At 55.3% G+C, this 15,903-nt stretch overlaps 2 protein-coding genes across 2 annotated transcripts; one reads left to right on the top strand and one right to left on the bottom strand.

Moving 5' to 3' along the window:
* Positions 1–268: 268 nt before the first annotated feature.
* PSMB9 (proteasome 20S subunit beta 9) lies at positions 269–5,379 on the bottom strand. Its single transcript, XM_004479818.5, has 6 exons — positions 5,239–5,379; positions 3,347–3,414; positions 2,307–2,438; positions 1,554–1,683; positions 1,192–1,333; positions 269–447 (listed from the first exon to the last, which is right to left on the bottom strand). Exons 1-6 carry the CDS (start codon positions 5,296–5,298, stop codon positions 320–322), a joined length of 660 nt encoding a protein of 219 aa, XP_004479875.2. The 5' UTR covers positions 5,299–5,379; the 3' UTR covers positions 269–319.
* A 214-nt stretch (positions 5,380–5,593) lies between these two features.
* Positions 5,594–14,863, top strand: TAP1 (transporter 1, ATP binding cassette subfamily B member). Its single transcript, XM_004479835.5, has 11 exons — positions 5,594–6,368; positions 6,774–6,888; positions 7,050–7,180; positions 7,990–8,195; positions 8,612–8,809; positions 10,044–10,172; positions 10,331–10,519; positions 12,107–12,280; positions 12,514–12,676; positions 13,149–13,285; positions 14,210–14,863. The coding sequence occupies exons 1-11, from the start codon at positions 5,774–5,776 to the stop codon at positions 14,420–14,422; spliced, it is 2,250 nt and encodes a 749-aa protein (XP_004479892.2). The 5' UTR covers positions 5,594–5,773; the 3' UTR covers positions 14,423–14,863.
* Positions 14,864–15,903: the final 1,040 nt, after the last annotated feature.

Genomic DNA, 15,903 nt, shown 5'->3' with positions numbered 1-15,903 from the left:
TGAATGTGTTCCAACTCTTCACTATCAGAATGAGTTTTCATTGCTTCTAATATTTCAAAATCACTCAGGTACATGGTGGCCTGTCGTGTCCAGGGCTCTTTCCAGTTTTAGCATTGCCCGCATCCCATTCCCAACCCTTTTGTTCTGGGAAGGATGTTTTGGACCTGGGGACTAAAGAACAAAAAACCTGTGTTGGCACCTGGGAGGGAAGAAGCGCCTGCCTAAGCTTCGTCTGGTTCCAAGTCCATTTCCCATTGACCATACCAGGTTCTGGTCTTAGCATGTTTATTACAAAACAGGAAGGGACGTGTGAGTAGACTCAGTCATCATAGAACTTCGGCAGCTCATTGCCCAAGATTACTCGGTGGTCCACACCAGCAGCTGTGATGGTGACCAGGTAGATGACACCCCCACTGGAGCCGTCCCGGCTCATGGCCAGAGCGATAGCTGCACAGGGTTTCAAGTTGGAGAGAGGGAGAGAGAATGGATTAGCTTCAAAACGATTTTCCTTCCCCTCCTGTCCATGTGCCTACTAGCACTTTCAGGCCTCAAAACCCATCTCCTGGAAGCAGATGTGGCTCAACCAGTTGGGTGCCTGCCTACCACTGAGCTAGACGCCTAAAAGAGCAGATGCCACAAACCAGAGACGCTGCAGCCATGGGGAGCAGATGTGGCTCAGGCCGTTGGGCACTCACTTCCCATGTGGGAGGTTCCAGTGCAATAAGTAAATAAATAAAGTAAATAAATCTTAAAAGCAACAAATAACCCCCCCGCCCCAAACCCGTCTTCCAGAAGGGCATAGTTAGTGGTGTGCTGGTAAACCAGCTGGGAGGGAAAAAAAGTCTTGATTTGCACCTTCTGCTGATGTGCACGGTGTAAGTGTCCCCACCATGCTCATTATTCAACTGTCATCAGTTTAACGAGCAGTTCACGAAATCCCTGATTATTTAAAAATCAGTTCTTACTGTGGCCCTATTGCACAGCTTGGTGGACTCGGGGCTGTCCTGGTTTACGCCTCTTGCCCTGAACTCCCATCTAGTTTGCCAGTCGCCCGGCTCTTTCTCACTCCCAGGAGTGTTCCAGTTTGGACACCGAGGTAAAGAAATGGTCAGCCACATTCCCCCTGCGCTGCTCCTGACTGGCTTCCTCCGCGAGTCCGAGGCCCTCCCGGCACCCCGCCCCGCGCGTTACCGTCAGTGGCGAAGCGCCTGCACTCCTCCGGGGACATGCCCGGCTTGTACGCGGCGTCCACGTAACCGTAGATGTAGGTGCTGCCGGAGCCACCGATGGCAAAGGGCTGCCGAGTCAGCATCCCCCCCAGCGTTCCATACACCTGGGGCGGGGGCATCCTCGGTCAGAGTAAAGAAGCGTCACCCCTCTTCTCCCCACTGAGACGAGCGGGGGGCCTCCACTCTGCGGGGAAGCCCCGGCACCCCAACAACTGAGACTGCGTACTTTGCTTCGGGGGCAGCGCCTTTGGAACTCCTCGCTACAATGACACATGACCGCCACCCCCTTCTGCGGGGAACGGGGAACCCAGGGGAGGGGCGCACCTGGCCCCCTTCGCGGTGGTCCCAGCCGGCGACCATGAGATGCGCAGACAGGTCCTCCCGGTATTTGTAGGTGATGTTCCTCACCACGTTAGCGGCAGCCAGGACAAGAGGAGACTCTTCCAGCTGCATCCTGAAGGAGATGTTAGGCGCAGGGGTCCCCGTGGCTCCCCCAATCCCCTCCCCCTCCGGTGCCACCGTCGCCACTCCTGATCCCTGCCCTTGTAACAGCTCAAACTCCAGCTCCCTCCCACGTGGACAGGGCAGCTAGCGGCTCCTGCCACCAACCGCAAGAAGTTTCCCTCGCCCTCTTCTCCCCGCCCCCGTCAGCTAACTCTCTTTTTCTACGAGGACCCTGACCTCGTAGGAAAGGCAGATAAGCTCCACTTCCGCCCAAATGACCTTGCTTTCTCCTCGGTAACTTTGATTGAGATTATGGTGGGCCGCATCATCATTTTCTTCCCCATGATTTATATTATTATAATGACTTCCAGTTTTCAAATTGCTTTCCCTACATCACTTGATTATCGAAACAGCCCCAAGGCGAGGTAGGGGAGGCGCCGGTGCGCGTGCGTTCCAGACACAGTAACGCGCTTCCAGTAATTCAAGCGCCCGTTCAATGCTAGTAAAAGCAGGACCCAAAATACAGCTTTTCCCTTTCCCAGCTCAGTGCTCCTGGCACCGGACATCCTGGAAGTCCAGGGGGTCGGGGGAGCTCCAGCAGTGTGGCGCCAGGAGCGCAGGCCCGGGTCCTACCCGTGGAGCTCCAGCTGGTATGAGGCCATGTCCGCCACGGCCTGCGCGTCGGCCGCCGAGCCCGAGAGGGCACAGTAGATGCGCTGGTGCAGGGGGGCCAGCTTGTCAAACACCCGGTTCACCACCGCCTCTCTGTAGGAAGGACAGGGAGTCCTCAGCTTAGAGCTCACAGCACGTTTCACAGTTAACCACTGGGTGGTTCTCAAATGTATGTGTCAAAAGAACAGTCGTGGAGTGCATGGCATTTAATGCTTGGGTGAAAGCAGAAAGCAAAACATAGACTTATGGATAAATGTTATCACTGCAAGTATTAGTCAAAATTAGACTTATTTTCAGGCTTAGATTTTATTTTAAAAACACGCACACATGAAACACTAACTTACGATGGTAATAAAAAATGTTCCTCTTATCAATTTTTGTTTTGGCTGTTAGTCCTCCTGAGAAACTTTAGTGTTCTAAAGAACGCAATAAAAGTAATATTGCTCTAATCCCATATGCAAATTTTGCATGTGAAGAAACTCTGGCTAGGAAGGGCGGGGGGGTGGGGTACAAAATTGGCTTAACAGTTGATAAATGAGAAAGTGGAGTATTTGCCTGGCAGAACCATCTCTTCTATCCCCAAACAGAGAAGGAAAGAGGGACCCTCAAATCTCTATCTCGTCTTCCCCCAGACCCTATTCCTTTACACTCACCCATCTGATACATGGCCAGGCCACAAAGCACCCAGATCCCAGATCTTCCTTCCTGAATTGAGAGGCCAAGCACCTGCCCAATATCTTAGTATAGTGGTCTCCTGTTCTTTTTTTTTTAAATTCTCTAATATTTTTAATATTTTTAATTTTTAAATAAATTATTACAAAAATGTTACCTAAAAAATATAGGGGATTCCCACCCCCACGCCTTCCCACTGGCCTTCCCTTTCTGAAGGTTAAGCCCATTTCCCCAAAGGTCCAGGTCACTGGTTTTTATTCATGAATAAGAAAAAGGTGTACTTGGGGCCATTTGCTTCCTTGCAAATCCACAATTTCTCTGATACTCACCCTGCAGACACCCGAGAATCAGAGCCCACCACAACACCCCCATCAAACTCCACGGCCATGATGGTCGTCTGCAGAGACAGAGCATGCAGGTCAGAGCAGGTCGGCACTCGATCCCCAGGCGTTGCAGGCAGGAGACGCTCCCGGAGAGGAGAGGCGGCCGGCTCAGGCTGAGCAGTAATTCAGGCCAGAGCCCACTCCCAGGACAGGGTTTTCTCTCCATCTTTCCACTCTTTGCCCTACCCTGAGGCAGGGGAATGTCACAGACCGGCCTCGATGCAACACAGAACGAACCACATACCTGAACCCCGACTTTCCTGGGTAGAATCCTCTCCATTCTAAAGAGAGGCAGGAAAGCTCCTCCTTGAGGCAGAAGCTCTCTTTGAGGGACGGGCTCGGGGACACCTAAGCAGCCCCACAAATAAATAGTCTCTACGGCATGTGCTTGCTATATGTATGCTCCAGGGCATGCAGATGTGGCACAGTCCTGACCCCAAGCAAGTTACTGTGAATTTGGGAAATGAGTTCAGGTTTGTTTGGGCTCAGAATCCTCCATTCCCATCCCCATGTAATCAGAAGTGAGTTTGTTCTAAACTGAACGGCGTAAAACATTGAGGTGGTCAGCAGTTAGTCGAGCCAGGTGACAGGGCAGGAGGTAAGCAAGCAATGATCACGGAAGCAGTTTCAATTAAGTTTCACTTGAGGAGTTTCTGATCAAGAGGCAAATTGATTTTTCAGGCAGTTGGGGTAAGACACGTACCAGGAGAGAATTAGACTGGGTTGTTTGGGCTGATTTTTTTTTTCCAGGTCAAGAAAAGAGTTAAGGACTAGCAAAGGAGGATAAAACTACATGTTGTCTACTCCTATGGAGTTGGAAGGAGCCTTAAAGATCATTTGGCTCAAATAAGGAAACTGAGGCACGGAGAAGGCAACTGACATCCAAGGTTACACAGAATTACTAGCAGAGCTGGAACTAAAACCCAGGCCCAACTCCTATGGCTTGTCCTGAGTCTTCCTACTTTCCATTGCTCATTCTGCAACAAGGGGAGATTTTCTAACTTGCAAATTGTTTTAGTAGGACTTTTCTCACCATTCCATAGTTACTCTAGCATACCCGTTTACCAAGGGTTTGGCCACAGAACTGGGGCAACCCCATCCTAGCGATTACTCCTCTCTAACAGAGCTGCCTCCAAACCAAGAGTGGTGGCAGCAGACTGGCAGCGGAGACCCGTCAGCCTTGGGGCTGCCACCTGTCCCAGGCACCCCGCCTGAGCAAAGGCTCCCAGCAGCATGCGGCAGTGGGCAGGGAAGACGGGAAGGGGGCACCTGGGCCAAGCGGGAGGCTTCCTAAGCCACGCTGGGGTAAGGCACAGCCAGCTCCCACGGAGCCCCCATTATCAGAGCTCGGGCATCATAACTCTGTGCAATGAGTTGACCCTTCTCAACCAGTGCCCACATTTCCTTTCTCCAAGCGTTGCCCCGCTCCACTCAGGGCACCCTTTCCTCATCTCTTTGCATGTCTCCAGCCCCCTCTTTTTTTTAAGATTTTTAAATTTTTTATTTATTTCTCTCCCCTTCCAGCCCCCTCTTTGATTTAGACACCCCCCCTGCCCAGCCCAGAGTGAAAGCGAAAGCGTTTTACAACAGCTTCCCCTTGATGCCTCCAGCTCAGAGCCCGGGCACCCCCCTCCACCGCCTCGAATGCCCCGACCCTCCGCAGCCCCCCGGATGACTTTCTCCAGAGTGCAGTTGCCCTAAGTCCACGGCGGGATGCAAGGTGCTCCCAGCCACCGCCCCCCACCTGTGACAGTCTCCGCGCACAGCCCAGCGCTCGCGGTGTCCCTGCCACTCCCCCTCCTCCACCTCTCTAACCCTCAGAAGCCCAGGCCCGTTACCCCGGTGTGGACTTCTCCGGCCCGGGGCAGGTCCCCGGCGGCGGCTCCCGCGCGCAGCATCCCGCCTGCGCCTGGCTCCGCGCGGCCCGCGGCTCTGGTTCCTGCCGGGTCCGCGCGCCGCGCGCCGCCCGGAGCCCCGCCCCTCGCCGCGCCCGCCAGGGGGCGCGCGTGCGCCCGGGGCCGCGGCGCCGCCAACCCGCGAGCCGCGGATCTGCCCGGAGACGGGTGACGGCGAGCCCCGCTGCGCGCCCGCGGGGCCGAAGTTGCGCGCAGGGCATCCCGCGGCGCCGGCGCGGGGGGGAGAGGAAGGGCGTGCGTGGGGGAGATGGGGCGGTGGGGCTGCTTCCAGCAGGCGGCTCCGGGGCCCCGCGGCCGCTTTCGGTTTCCCTTTCCCCTAAACGGCCGCGCTTCCAGCCAGCGTGACCCGGTTGACCCGGGGCTTTCCGAGAGCCCCGCCCCGGCCCGCCCCCGCTCCCTCCCCGCTTCGGTCCCCGCGCCCGGCAGGCTCCGCGAAGGACCCGGGCAGGGCGCACCCATGGCCGGCTCGGGGTCCCCGGCTCCCCGCGGCTGCCTCGGCCTCCGCGGGGCGCCCTGCGCGTGGCTGGGGGCCGCGCTGCTGCTGCTCGCCGACTGGCTGCTGCTCCGGCCCGCGCTGCCCGCGCTGTCCCTGCGGCTGCTCCCCGCGGCGCCGCCGCTGCTGCGGGCCTGGCTGGTGGGCCTGAGCCGCTGGGCCGTCCTGCGGCTGGGGGCGCGCGGGGTCCTCGGGGCCACAGTCTCCAGCGGCGACCGCGCCGGGGCGCAGAGCTGGCTGGCGGCCTGGGAGCCCCTGGCGGCGGCGCTGGGCTTGGCGCTGCCGGGACTCGCCTCTGCCCGAGCGCTGGGCGTGTGGCGCGCCCCCATGGACGCCGGCGGCTCCGGGGTCCTGCACTGGGCCGGCCGCGCCGACGCCTTCGCCGTCAGCTACGGAGCGGCGCTGCCCGCGGCCGCCCTGTGGCACCAGCTCGGGAGGCTTTGGGGGCCCGGCAGGGAGAGCGGCTCTGCGGACGCCGTGCGCCGCCTGGTCGGCTGCCTGGGCGCGGAGATACGCCGCTTCCCGCTCTTTCTGGTTTTGTTGATCCTCTCCTGTCTCGGTAAGGGGGCACCGGTGGAGAGGGGAGGGCGCAGGGGACTGGCTGGAATCAAGGGGAACGGTCATCAGATAGGGTGGTGGTGTTGTGGCAGCCCCGCTGGGGTCTTGAGGTGGCCCCTCCAGTCTAGAGGAAAGAGCCCAGGACTGGGGGGCCCGGAGCGCTGGTGTCCAGCCCTGCCCTGGGCGGCTCGTCACTGCCCACATTGGGCAAGGCATTTCCTCCTGGGCAGCGGCATCTTGACTCTTAACAGGAGGGTTCTTTACTCCATGACCTCTGGCCTTTCTGATTAGACCTGGAAAGGTCTGGTGGACAACTACAGGGCAGCCTACTCAGGTGGCGGTGGAGTTAGAGCCGAGCTGCTTGGACTCTGCGTTGGTGACTGACCCATCTTCCCCCTCATCCCAGGGGAGACGGCCGTCCCCCTCTTCCTGGGTCGCCTCAGTGACTGGATCCTGCTGGATGACGCGGCTGCCCTCTTCACTCGCAACATCACTCTCATGTGCATTCTCACCGTAGCCAGGTCTGGGGGCTAAGGGTGGAAGGCTGAGAATGGGGCGTCCTGGAAAAGAGGCAGCTGGAGGTCCGCGCTTGCCATCCAAAGTGCACAGCAGCGGTGGGGATGCCCGGCCCTCCCTTCTCCACCCCCCAGCACTCACCCTGCCCTTCCTCCCCCTGCCCTAGCGCGGTGCTGGAGTTCTTGGGCGACGGGCTCTACAACAGCTCCATGGGCCGCGTGCACACCCACTTGCATGAGGAGGTGTTCCGGGCCGTCCTGCGCCAGGAGACGGAGTTTTTCCAACAGAACCAAACAGGTTTTTCATGAAACTCTTCCGCGGTATAGCCGTGTACTCTTTATATCCTCGTGCATCCTCCTTTACTTAGAAATTTGGTCTCTCTCAGTCTCTCTCATACGCACACATTGTCCTTTCTCATTTGATACACCTCCAGTCTGAGCAAAATAGTCTTCTCTTTACCTTCAGATAAACCTAGTTTTTCCTCCAGGATTTTTTTTTTTCCATGCAAATCTTTCTGTCTATGTCCTTAGAAACCTCCGACTTTCCATACCCTTCGGTAGAAACTATTTGGAAATGTTGACATCTTGGAGCCCAATTGCATCGCTTTTCAGAGAAGGCAACTGAGGCTCAGACCCCAAATGCTGAAACTTCCATGGTCACATATGACAGACTTGGGGGCCGAACCCCACTCTCTTGATTCCCAGTGCAGTGCTCATTCCAGCCCCCTGGACTGCTTCCCAGGAGCACTGTCCCTTCTCTTCCACCTCTGAAGCTTACGCTCTTTCTGCTTATGTGCTGAGCTTGGGATACGCAAGTTATTTAAGGAATGGAGAGTTTTCAGAGAGACAGAAATTCCCATGGGCATCAATTTTCTCATAGTTAAACTGAAGCTCTTGGGCCAGGCTTGTGGACTCCGTTCTTATGCTCGTTCTCCCTGCATGGAGATTCCCAAATCGCTCCCTACCCCTGCCCATATGTGTGTGCCCCAGCCTCCTCAGAAGACCGTGCCCTCGCCCCCCCTCACGCACCCTGGCTCGCTGTCAGTCTTTCCATCGCTCCGCACTCGCCTCGTTCACTCCCCCGTTCTTCTCCCCAACCCCTGGCAGGTGCCATCACGTCTCGGGTGACAGAGGACACGGCCGCCCTGAGCAAGTCTCTGAGTGAGAAGCTGAGCCTGCTGCTGTGGTACCTGGTGCGGGGGCTGTGCCTCTTGGGGCTCATGCTCTGGGGGTCGCTGCCCCTCACCGTGGTCACCCTGCTCTTCCTGCCTCTGCTCTTCCTCCTGCCCAAGAGGCTGGGAAAACTGTGCCAGGTGTGTTCAAGGAGTTTTCATCTCTAGAGACACTTGGTCTCCCCGGTTTGGGCGGACTCAGTTCCTCTAAGTTGCTTTAAGTACAACTTTCCCAGCCCCCTCACATATTGTCCATCTTCGCAGAGCTCCCTGTCCCTGCAGTCCATGATCCTAGATGGCCTAACATTGACCATAATAGTCCCTGTCTTTCCTTCTAACGTCAACCCCTAATCTGTCTTTAAGGGTAGGCTCCCGCCTCTTTTGGAGTCCTTTTCCCCTCCCCTGTATTCCTTTAGTGATAGCTGTGTCCTTCTCTTCCCGCTTCTCTCCTATCCCTCTGCCTCTTCTTACCTTTAGCCTCCGACGGGGTAAGTCAGGTACTAGTGAACCTCATTTCTTGCCAACCTTGATGACAGCTCCTCTCCATGTGCCCACAGGGGCTGGCAGAACAGGTGCAGGAGTCCCTGGCAAAGTCCAGCCAGGTGGCCATCGAGGCCCTGTCAGCAATCCTCACGGTCCGGAGCTTTGCCAACGAGGAGGGCGAGTTCCAGAGGTATCAGCAGAAGCTGCAGGAAATGAAGCCACTCAGCCGACGGGAGGCGCTGGCCTACGCAGTTAACCTGTCGACGAGCAGTGTGAGCACCTGGCGAGGCACGCCCGTTTTCCCATCTTGGGGCCTTGGCTCTGTTCCTTTGCCAATGACCTTTCTCCCTCCTCTGCCTCTGCCGGGCAGTGGTTGGTTCAGTATTCTCAAACTGAGGCTCGATTACCCTTCTCAGGGTCCCTACACCCTTCCATCTTTTTAGGGGTTCTAGATAGCTTTCTTTCACTGTAACACACAAAATTCTCCCAACCCCTCTTTTTAGGGCGATGTTGTGTCTTCCAGTTTATTTTTTTATTTTTATTTTTTTTAAAGATTTGTTTTATTTCTCTCCCCTTCCGTTTCTGCTCTCTGTGTCCATTTGCTGTGTGTTCTTCTTCATCCGCTTGGATTATCAGGCTGGAAACTGCGTCTCTTTTTTGTTGTGTCATCTTGTGTCAGCTCTCCGTGTGTGTGGCGCCATTCCTGGGCAGGCTGCGCTTTTTTCACACTGGGCGGCTCTCCTTATGGGGTGCACTCCCTGCGTGTGGGGCTCCCCTATGAGGGGGACACCCCTGCGTGGCAGGGCACTCCTTGCGCGCATCAGCACTGTGTTGTGGGCCGGCTCATCACATGGGTCAGGGGGCCCTGGGTTTGGACCCTGGACCCTCCATATGGTAGGCAGACGCTCTATCAGTTGAGCCACGTCCTCTTCCCCGTCTTCCAGTTTAGAGCCTTTTTTTTGTTGTTGTCTCTCGGGAAGCTCAGGGAGTGTAAATCCCTGCACATGGGCCTGGTTCAAGCTGGGACTGTGTGGCTGTGCTACTGAGAGCCAGAGGATAGTGGTAGCCAGGGGCGAGGGGCACCAGTGACGTGAGGGAAGGAGAAGAGACCAGGCAGCAGACACTCCTGCTTCGATGCTGCCGTCTGCTAACTCCGTGATCATGAGCACATGGTGGACATTCTCAGAGACTGATTCCTCACTTTAAAAAATGGGAGTGATAATGACCGTTTTAGGGCTCTTGATACTAGATGACATATCACATTCTTGAAAGTTTTGTGGAGAGTAACATGTTACCAAAACAAAGGTGGTGAGGGTGACGACGACGTCCCTGAGCAGTAGTTGAGTCAGACACCGTGGGGCCTTGTTTCCTGCTTCCTTTCTGCACGTCGTGCCTGCTGCTGTGACTCGGGGGAAGGGAACTTTCTATATCTCGGTCCTTTCTCTCTTTTACGTACCCTCTTAGATTTTGCTCCCATGAGTGCTCTTCTCTCTGGTTTCTCCACAGTTCTCAGGGATGCTTCTGAAGGTGGCAATCCTGTACGCAGGTGGGAAGCTGGTGACGAGTGGTTCTGCAAGCAGCGGGGACCTCGTCACATTTGTTCTCTACCAGATGCAGTTCACCTCAGCTGTGGAGGTGAGGGCCCCCCGTTTCCCTCTCCAGTGCTCCTCCTTTCCCCATCCCCTCACCACCCTTGTCCCTCTCCTTACGTCGCTCACCTTGCCCGCCCCATCTACTCTGACAGCAGGTTGGGGCTCACCACCTCCTTCTCACTCCCCGCACCTCCCCTCCAGGGTCTGCTCTTCAGCTACCCCAGTATACAGAAGGCCATGGGCTCCTCAAAGAAAATCTTTGAATACCTGGACCGGATCCCTTGCTGCCCACCCAGTGGTCCTTTGACTTCCTTGAGCCTGAAGGGCCTTGTCCAGTTCCAGGATGTCTCCTTTGCCTACGCAAACCAGCCAGGTGTTCCAGTGCTACAGGTACAACCCACTGATGCATGCAGCCCACCAGCCCCACCCTCGGTTTCACCGTCCTCAATTTCCTTCCTGCTCTCAGCCTACTTAACACTGAGTACAGATTCTTTCTAACCCATTCAAAGGCAAAGACAAGTACCATCTGCTCCATAAACCTGCCCTAAACTCAAGAAACAGTTTGGGGGAAGCACATGTGCGGCCTCTGCCTACCATATGGGAAGACCCAGGTTAGATCCCTGGGTCCTCCTAGGGAAAAAGAAGAGGAGAAAGCATGCCTGCACAGTGAGCAAGTGCCCGCGTGGTGAGCTGAGTGCCCAAGCAGTGAGCTGAGTGCTTGCGCGGTGAGCTGAGTGCCTGCGTGGGGAGTCAAAAGCCCCCACAAGTGCACACATGGCAAGCCAGCGCCCATTTGGCAAGCCAGTGCCCGCACAGCCAGCCAAGTGCCCATGCAGTGAACCGGTGCCCGTGCAAGTCACGCAGCAAGATGAAGATGCGACAAGAGAGAGATGAAGGGGAGAGTCAAGGTGAAGTGCAGCAGAGACCAGGAACTGAGGTGGCGCAGCTGACAGAGAAGCTCTCTCCACATCAGAGGTCCTCAGAATCAAATCCCAGTGAATCCTCGAGGAGAAAGACGAGAAGGGAAGACAAAAAGAGAAATAGATATATTTGTGTGATTTGTGTGTCTCTAAAAAAAATACAATTTTAAAAAATCTTAAAATTTAAGAAAAAAGAGATATAGAAGATCTCACAGCGAATGGACACAGGCAGCAAAAACAGTAGGGAGGAGAAGGGGGAAGAGGAGGGAAAAAAAAAAAACAAACAGTTTAGGCTTCCAAGAAGAATGGGAGAGGAGGTTCTCAGGGAGAAGGTGCTCACATCTCAAGGAATTGCTGCAGCAAAATCTGTGTCTCCATTCTGCCATTGTTCCTTGACTTTACGTGATGGAATGTGGTTTTTTCTGGTACTGAAATCAAGCGTGTGGTATAGTGGAGCTCTGTCTTTGCCCTCGTCTGACTCCTATCCCTTCTTTTTTTTTTTTTTAGATTTATTTTTTAATTTAATCCCCCTCCCCAGTTGTCTGCTCTCTGTGACCATTCGCTGTGTGTTCTGTGACTACTTCTATCCTTATTGGTGGCACTGGGAATCTGTGTTTCTTTTTGTTGCATCATCTTGCTGTGTCAGCTCTCCGTGTGTGCGGCGCCATTCCTGGGCAGGCTGCACTTTTTTTGCACTGGGCGGCTCTCCTTACGGGGTGCACTCCTTGTGCGTGGGGCTCCTTTACATGGGGGACACCCCTGCGTGGCAGGGCACTCCTTGCGCACATCAGCACTGCGTGTGGGCCAGCTCCACACAGGTCAGGGAGGCCCTCCTATGTGGTAGACGGACGCCCTATCGATTGGGCCAAGTCCACTTCCCTCCTGTCCCTTCTTGGGAAGGTATCATCTCTGGGAACAGAAGTCTGTGGTGTGGGGGAGAGTAGTTGTTCTGTTTTCCCATTTTTCTTCTTTCTTCTTGGGGTGAGCCATCATGTTATATAATAAGAGAAGGGTCGGACCCTGAGTCTGCCATTCACCGTGTGACTCTGGCCTCCAGGGGCTGACCTTTACCCTCCGTCCTGGTGAAGTGACTGCCTTGGTGGGGCCCAATGGGTCTGGGAAGAGCACGGTGGCTGCCCTGCTGCAGAATCTGTACCAGCCCACGGAGGGGCGTGTGCTGCTGGACGGGGAGCCCCTTCCCCAGTATGAGCACCAGTACCTGCACAGACAGGTGAGCTAGAAGATGGCATGGGGAGGATGGGGAATGTGGAGTAAGAAGAGCGCTCTCGCTGAGCACCCTGAAGGAGGTGAGTGGATGGCGGGAGACCGTGGGTGGAGAGCATGGCGTGGTTGGAGGGCGCGTGCTCTTGGGATGTGCTCTCAATAAACGCTTTGGGTCTTCAACCCCAAGATAGCCGTCTTCCTGCGTCCCTTGTCCTGAGTCCTCATCGTGTTTCAATCTAGGTGGCTGCAGTGGGACAGGAGCCACAGCTATTTGGAAGAAGTCTTCGAGAAAATATCACCTATGGCATGGTCTACGAGCCAACGCTGGAGGAGATCACGGCTGCTGCCAGGGAGTCCGGAGCCCACAGTTTCATTTCTGAATTCCCTCAGGGCTACAACACAGGTACTCTCACCACCCAGCCACCACCCAGACGCTTCTATCTTTATGGAAGCCCCAATAGTTTTGCTTTTATTCCTCAGTTTCTCTTGCCCCATTGACCTCACTTTGAGGGTTTTTTCTTTTTAGGAGGTACCAGGGAATTGAACCCAGGACCTCATATATGGGATGCAGGTGCTCAACCACTTGAGCTACATCCACTCCCCAGTGAGGGTTGTTTTTTTCCTGTTTGTTTTTTAGGCGGCACCGGGGATTGAACCCGGGACCTTGTATATGGGAAGCAGGCGCTCAACCACTTGAGTCACATCTGCTTCTGCACTGACCTCAGTTTGAAGTGATACAATCCTGTCCCTATGGCTCCTTTAGCCTCAGAACTTTGGTCACCTTCCCAGACCCTCTTTGGAAGTGTGTATGTGTGTGTGCGTGTGCACGTGTACCTGTGGCTACCCCGCTCTCACTTTGGCTCTTGCCTCTGCAGAGGTAGGTGAGGCTGGGGGCCAGTTGTCAGGGGGTCAGCGACAGGCAGTGGCCTTGGCCCGGGCATTGATCCGGAAACCACGTGTCCTCATCCTGGATGATGCCACCAGTGCCCTGGATGCAGACAGCCAGATACGGGTGAGAGTCACCTTCATAATGCCTCTATCCCACCCAATCTGTTTTCCCTCTCCCCCTGAGATGGCTCCCTCGTCTGTCTGCTCGTTGTCTCTGCTCAGTGTGTCAGCTTGTTGAGTCAGCTCGTCTTCTGTAGGAGGCACTGGGAACCGAACCTGGGCCCTCCCATGTGGGAGCTGGGCACCCAACTGATTGAACCACATCTACTCCCTCACCCAGTCGTGTTTCCTTTATTTATTCCATGGAAGACATACTGACATCACAATTATTCAAGCCAGATCCCTCAGTTCCCATTAGCCTCTTCCCAAGATATCTAGAACCAGTGAAGAGACAGTCTACAGCCTCTGAATCTAGGAAGCCAAACAAAGAAAAGGTCATCCTAATCATACTAACTAAAATCAGTTGTGCTGTGATAGGTGCCAGACACAGTAGTGGGTCCTTTCCAGTGCTCCCTCACTTATTCATCAGAAATCCTTGTGGTATGCGGGTTGTTGTCCTCATGCTACAGATGATAAAATGGAGGCTGAGAGAGGCTGCACAGTCGAGTTCGTACAGCTGTTGAGTATCAGTCCAGAGCAAAATTCAGAACTGCCTCTCTGGAATGCTCATGCTGTTCACCACTGAGCTGTATTTCCTTAAACCATAATATAAAAACCCCAAGTCCAGGGGTAGAGAGGAGAGACTACCCAATACCCTCCACTCTCCAATGGTTTCCCCACAGAACTCTTACTCTTTGCCCACTTTTGCCACCTCACGTGAACATGCCTTAACTAAACAAAGGTTTGACAGAGAAGCGCTCAGAGCGGGGATCCCGGGCCTCGGGGTGCTGGTGGCGGTGAGCCTGGCGAGGTCTGTCCCAGCTCTGGAAGCACAGCTGGCTCCCTGGGCTGAGAAGGTCCCCGCTCTGACCGGCTCTCTCTTTTTCAGGTGCAGCAGCTCCTGTATGACAGCCCTGAGCGGGGCTCGCGGTCCGTGCTCCTCATCACCCAGCGTCTGAGCTTGGTGGAGCAGGCTGCCCACATCCTCTTTCTGGAGGGGGGGCGCATCTGTGAGGCAGGAACCCACCAGCAGCTCCTGGAGAAGAGGGGGCGCTACTGGGCTATGGTACAGATTCCAGGGGGGTCAGGGGCTCCAGAATGAGGGACTTCTCGGCATTGCACACCCCCCCCCCTCCCTGTTTTTCTCCTCTCTGTGGAGGAAGAATTGGGAACAAAGAAGATCTTACGAGTTACAAAGGAGGCAGCTGCTTCTGGGAAGAGTCTCATCCTAAAATGTACGGCGCTTGGTGAGCCTGAAATTCCGCCATGAGCGGCACTTGTTTTTGTTTTGTTTTTTACTGTCCCAGCGCCTCTTGATGTTGCAGGCTGCCTTCCTGATATTGATAACTGTAGGATTTGTAACTCCTTAGTCTGAATGGGTTTTAGAGCTAAGGTCGGTGCTTTTGTGTGGCTAGCACCCTGAAAATTCAGAGAAATATTCAGATTATGTGAAAGCTGTTTTCCGACATAAGCCAAAGGCACTATGCTGGGCCATGAATAACCTGTGGAGTCTTGATATTTGTAATAAAACTGGTATTTTGTACTGTGGCTTCCTGTGTGTTTCTGGGGCAGTGGAACGGCTCATGGTCTTTCGCAGCGCACTTTCCACGAGCCCGGAGCTTCCTCCTTTAGCCTCTTCGAAGTTTCACAGCCCTACGTGCACCCTCTTCTCCCTTAAGTTTCCTGCTTTCTGTGGTTGCCCTCCAGCTCCGCTCACGCTCCCCCCCTGCCCTCAAGGATGAGCCCAGCACTGGTAACAGCGCGCTCCGGGGCACCTGCCGCAGCAGCTGCTTGGCCTTTCGAAGGTGGAAGGTGGAAGGAGAGCGAGGCCCGAGCAAGCGCCCGCACCGGTGGGGGCAGGCCTGGCAGCGCCGCGCAGCCCCTGGGCCTCGGTGCAGACACCTTCCCGTGCACCTGCCCGCGTAATTTCAGGATGGGGGCGTGGCTGTCTCGTAAGGACAGGCCGGGGTGCTGTGACGTCAACAGTTGCTGGGCAGATTAGGTCAACACAGGTTGCAAGGAGAGGTGGGGCTTAGAGAAATTCAACGCCCCAGTGCTCAGCCTGACGTCAACAGTTGCTGGGCAGATTAGGCCAGCACAGGTTGCAAGGAGAGGTGGGGCTTAGAGAAATTCAACGCCCCAGTGCTCAGCCTGACGTCAACAGTTGCTGGGCAGATTAGGCCAGCACAGGTTGCAACGAGAGGTGGGGCTTAGAGAAATTCAACGCCGCAGTGCTCAGCCTGACGTCAACAGTTGCTGGGCAGATTAGGTCAACACAGGTTGCAAGGAGAGGTGGGGCTTAGAGAAATTCAACGCCCCAGTGCTCAGCCTGACGTCAACAGTTGCTGGGCAGATTAGGCCAGCACAGGTTGCAAGGAGAGGTGGGGGTTAGAGAAATTCAACGCCCCAGTGCTCAGCCTGACGTCAACAGTTGCTGGGCAGATTAGGCCAGCACAGGTTGCAACGAGAGGTGGGGCTTAGAGAAATTCAACGCCCCAGTGCTCAGCGGATCAGAATGATGCCTGGCCCGCGGGCAGGAAGGGCCAGGTTTCCGTGGGTGTCTACAGATTGGGAGACTGCTGA

Source organism: Dasypus novemcinctus, chromosome 11 (genome assembly GCF_030445035.2).
Source record: "Dasypus novemcinctus isolate mDasNov1 chromosome 11, mDasNov1.1.hap2, whole genome shotgun sequence".
NCBI lineage: Eukaryota > Metazoa > Chordata > Mammalia > Cingulata > Dasypodidae > Dasypus > Dasypus novemcinctus.
This window is presented reverse-complemented; position numbering and strand designations above follow the sequence as displayed.

What these genes read in the sequence shown, in the direction of transcription:
- PSMB9 (XM_004479818.5), bottom strand. Translation starts at nt 5,298, where the DNA reads ATGCTGCGCGCGGGAGCCGCCGCCGGGGACCTGCCCCGGGCCGGAGAA. An exon ending in GATTCTCGGGTGTCTGCAGG is followed by an intron (nt 2,439 to 3,346) that starts GTGAGTATCAGA and finishes TCCTTCCTACAG; the next exon opens with AGAGGCGGTGGTGAACCGGG. An exon ending in CAGGCGCTTCGCCACTGACG is followed by an intron (nt 448 to 1,191) that starts GTAACGCGCGGG and finishes AACCCTGTGCAG; the next exon opens with CTATCGCTCTGGCCATGAGC.
- TAP1 (XM_004479835.5), top strand. Translation starts at nt 5,774, where the DNA reads ATGGCCGGCTCGGGGTCCCCGGCTCCCCGCGGCTGCCTCGGCCTCCGC. An exon ending in CAGGTGTTCCAGTGCTACAG is followed by an intron (nt 10,520 to 12,106) that starts GTACAACCCACT and finishes TCTGGCCTCCAG; the next exon opens with GGGCTGACCTTTACCCTCCG. An exon ending in ATGCAGACAGCCAGATACGG is followed by an intron (nt 13,286 to 14,209) that starts GTGAGAGTCACC and finishes TCTCTTTTTCAG; the next exon opens with GTGCAGCAGCTCCTGTATGA.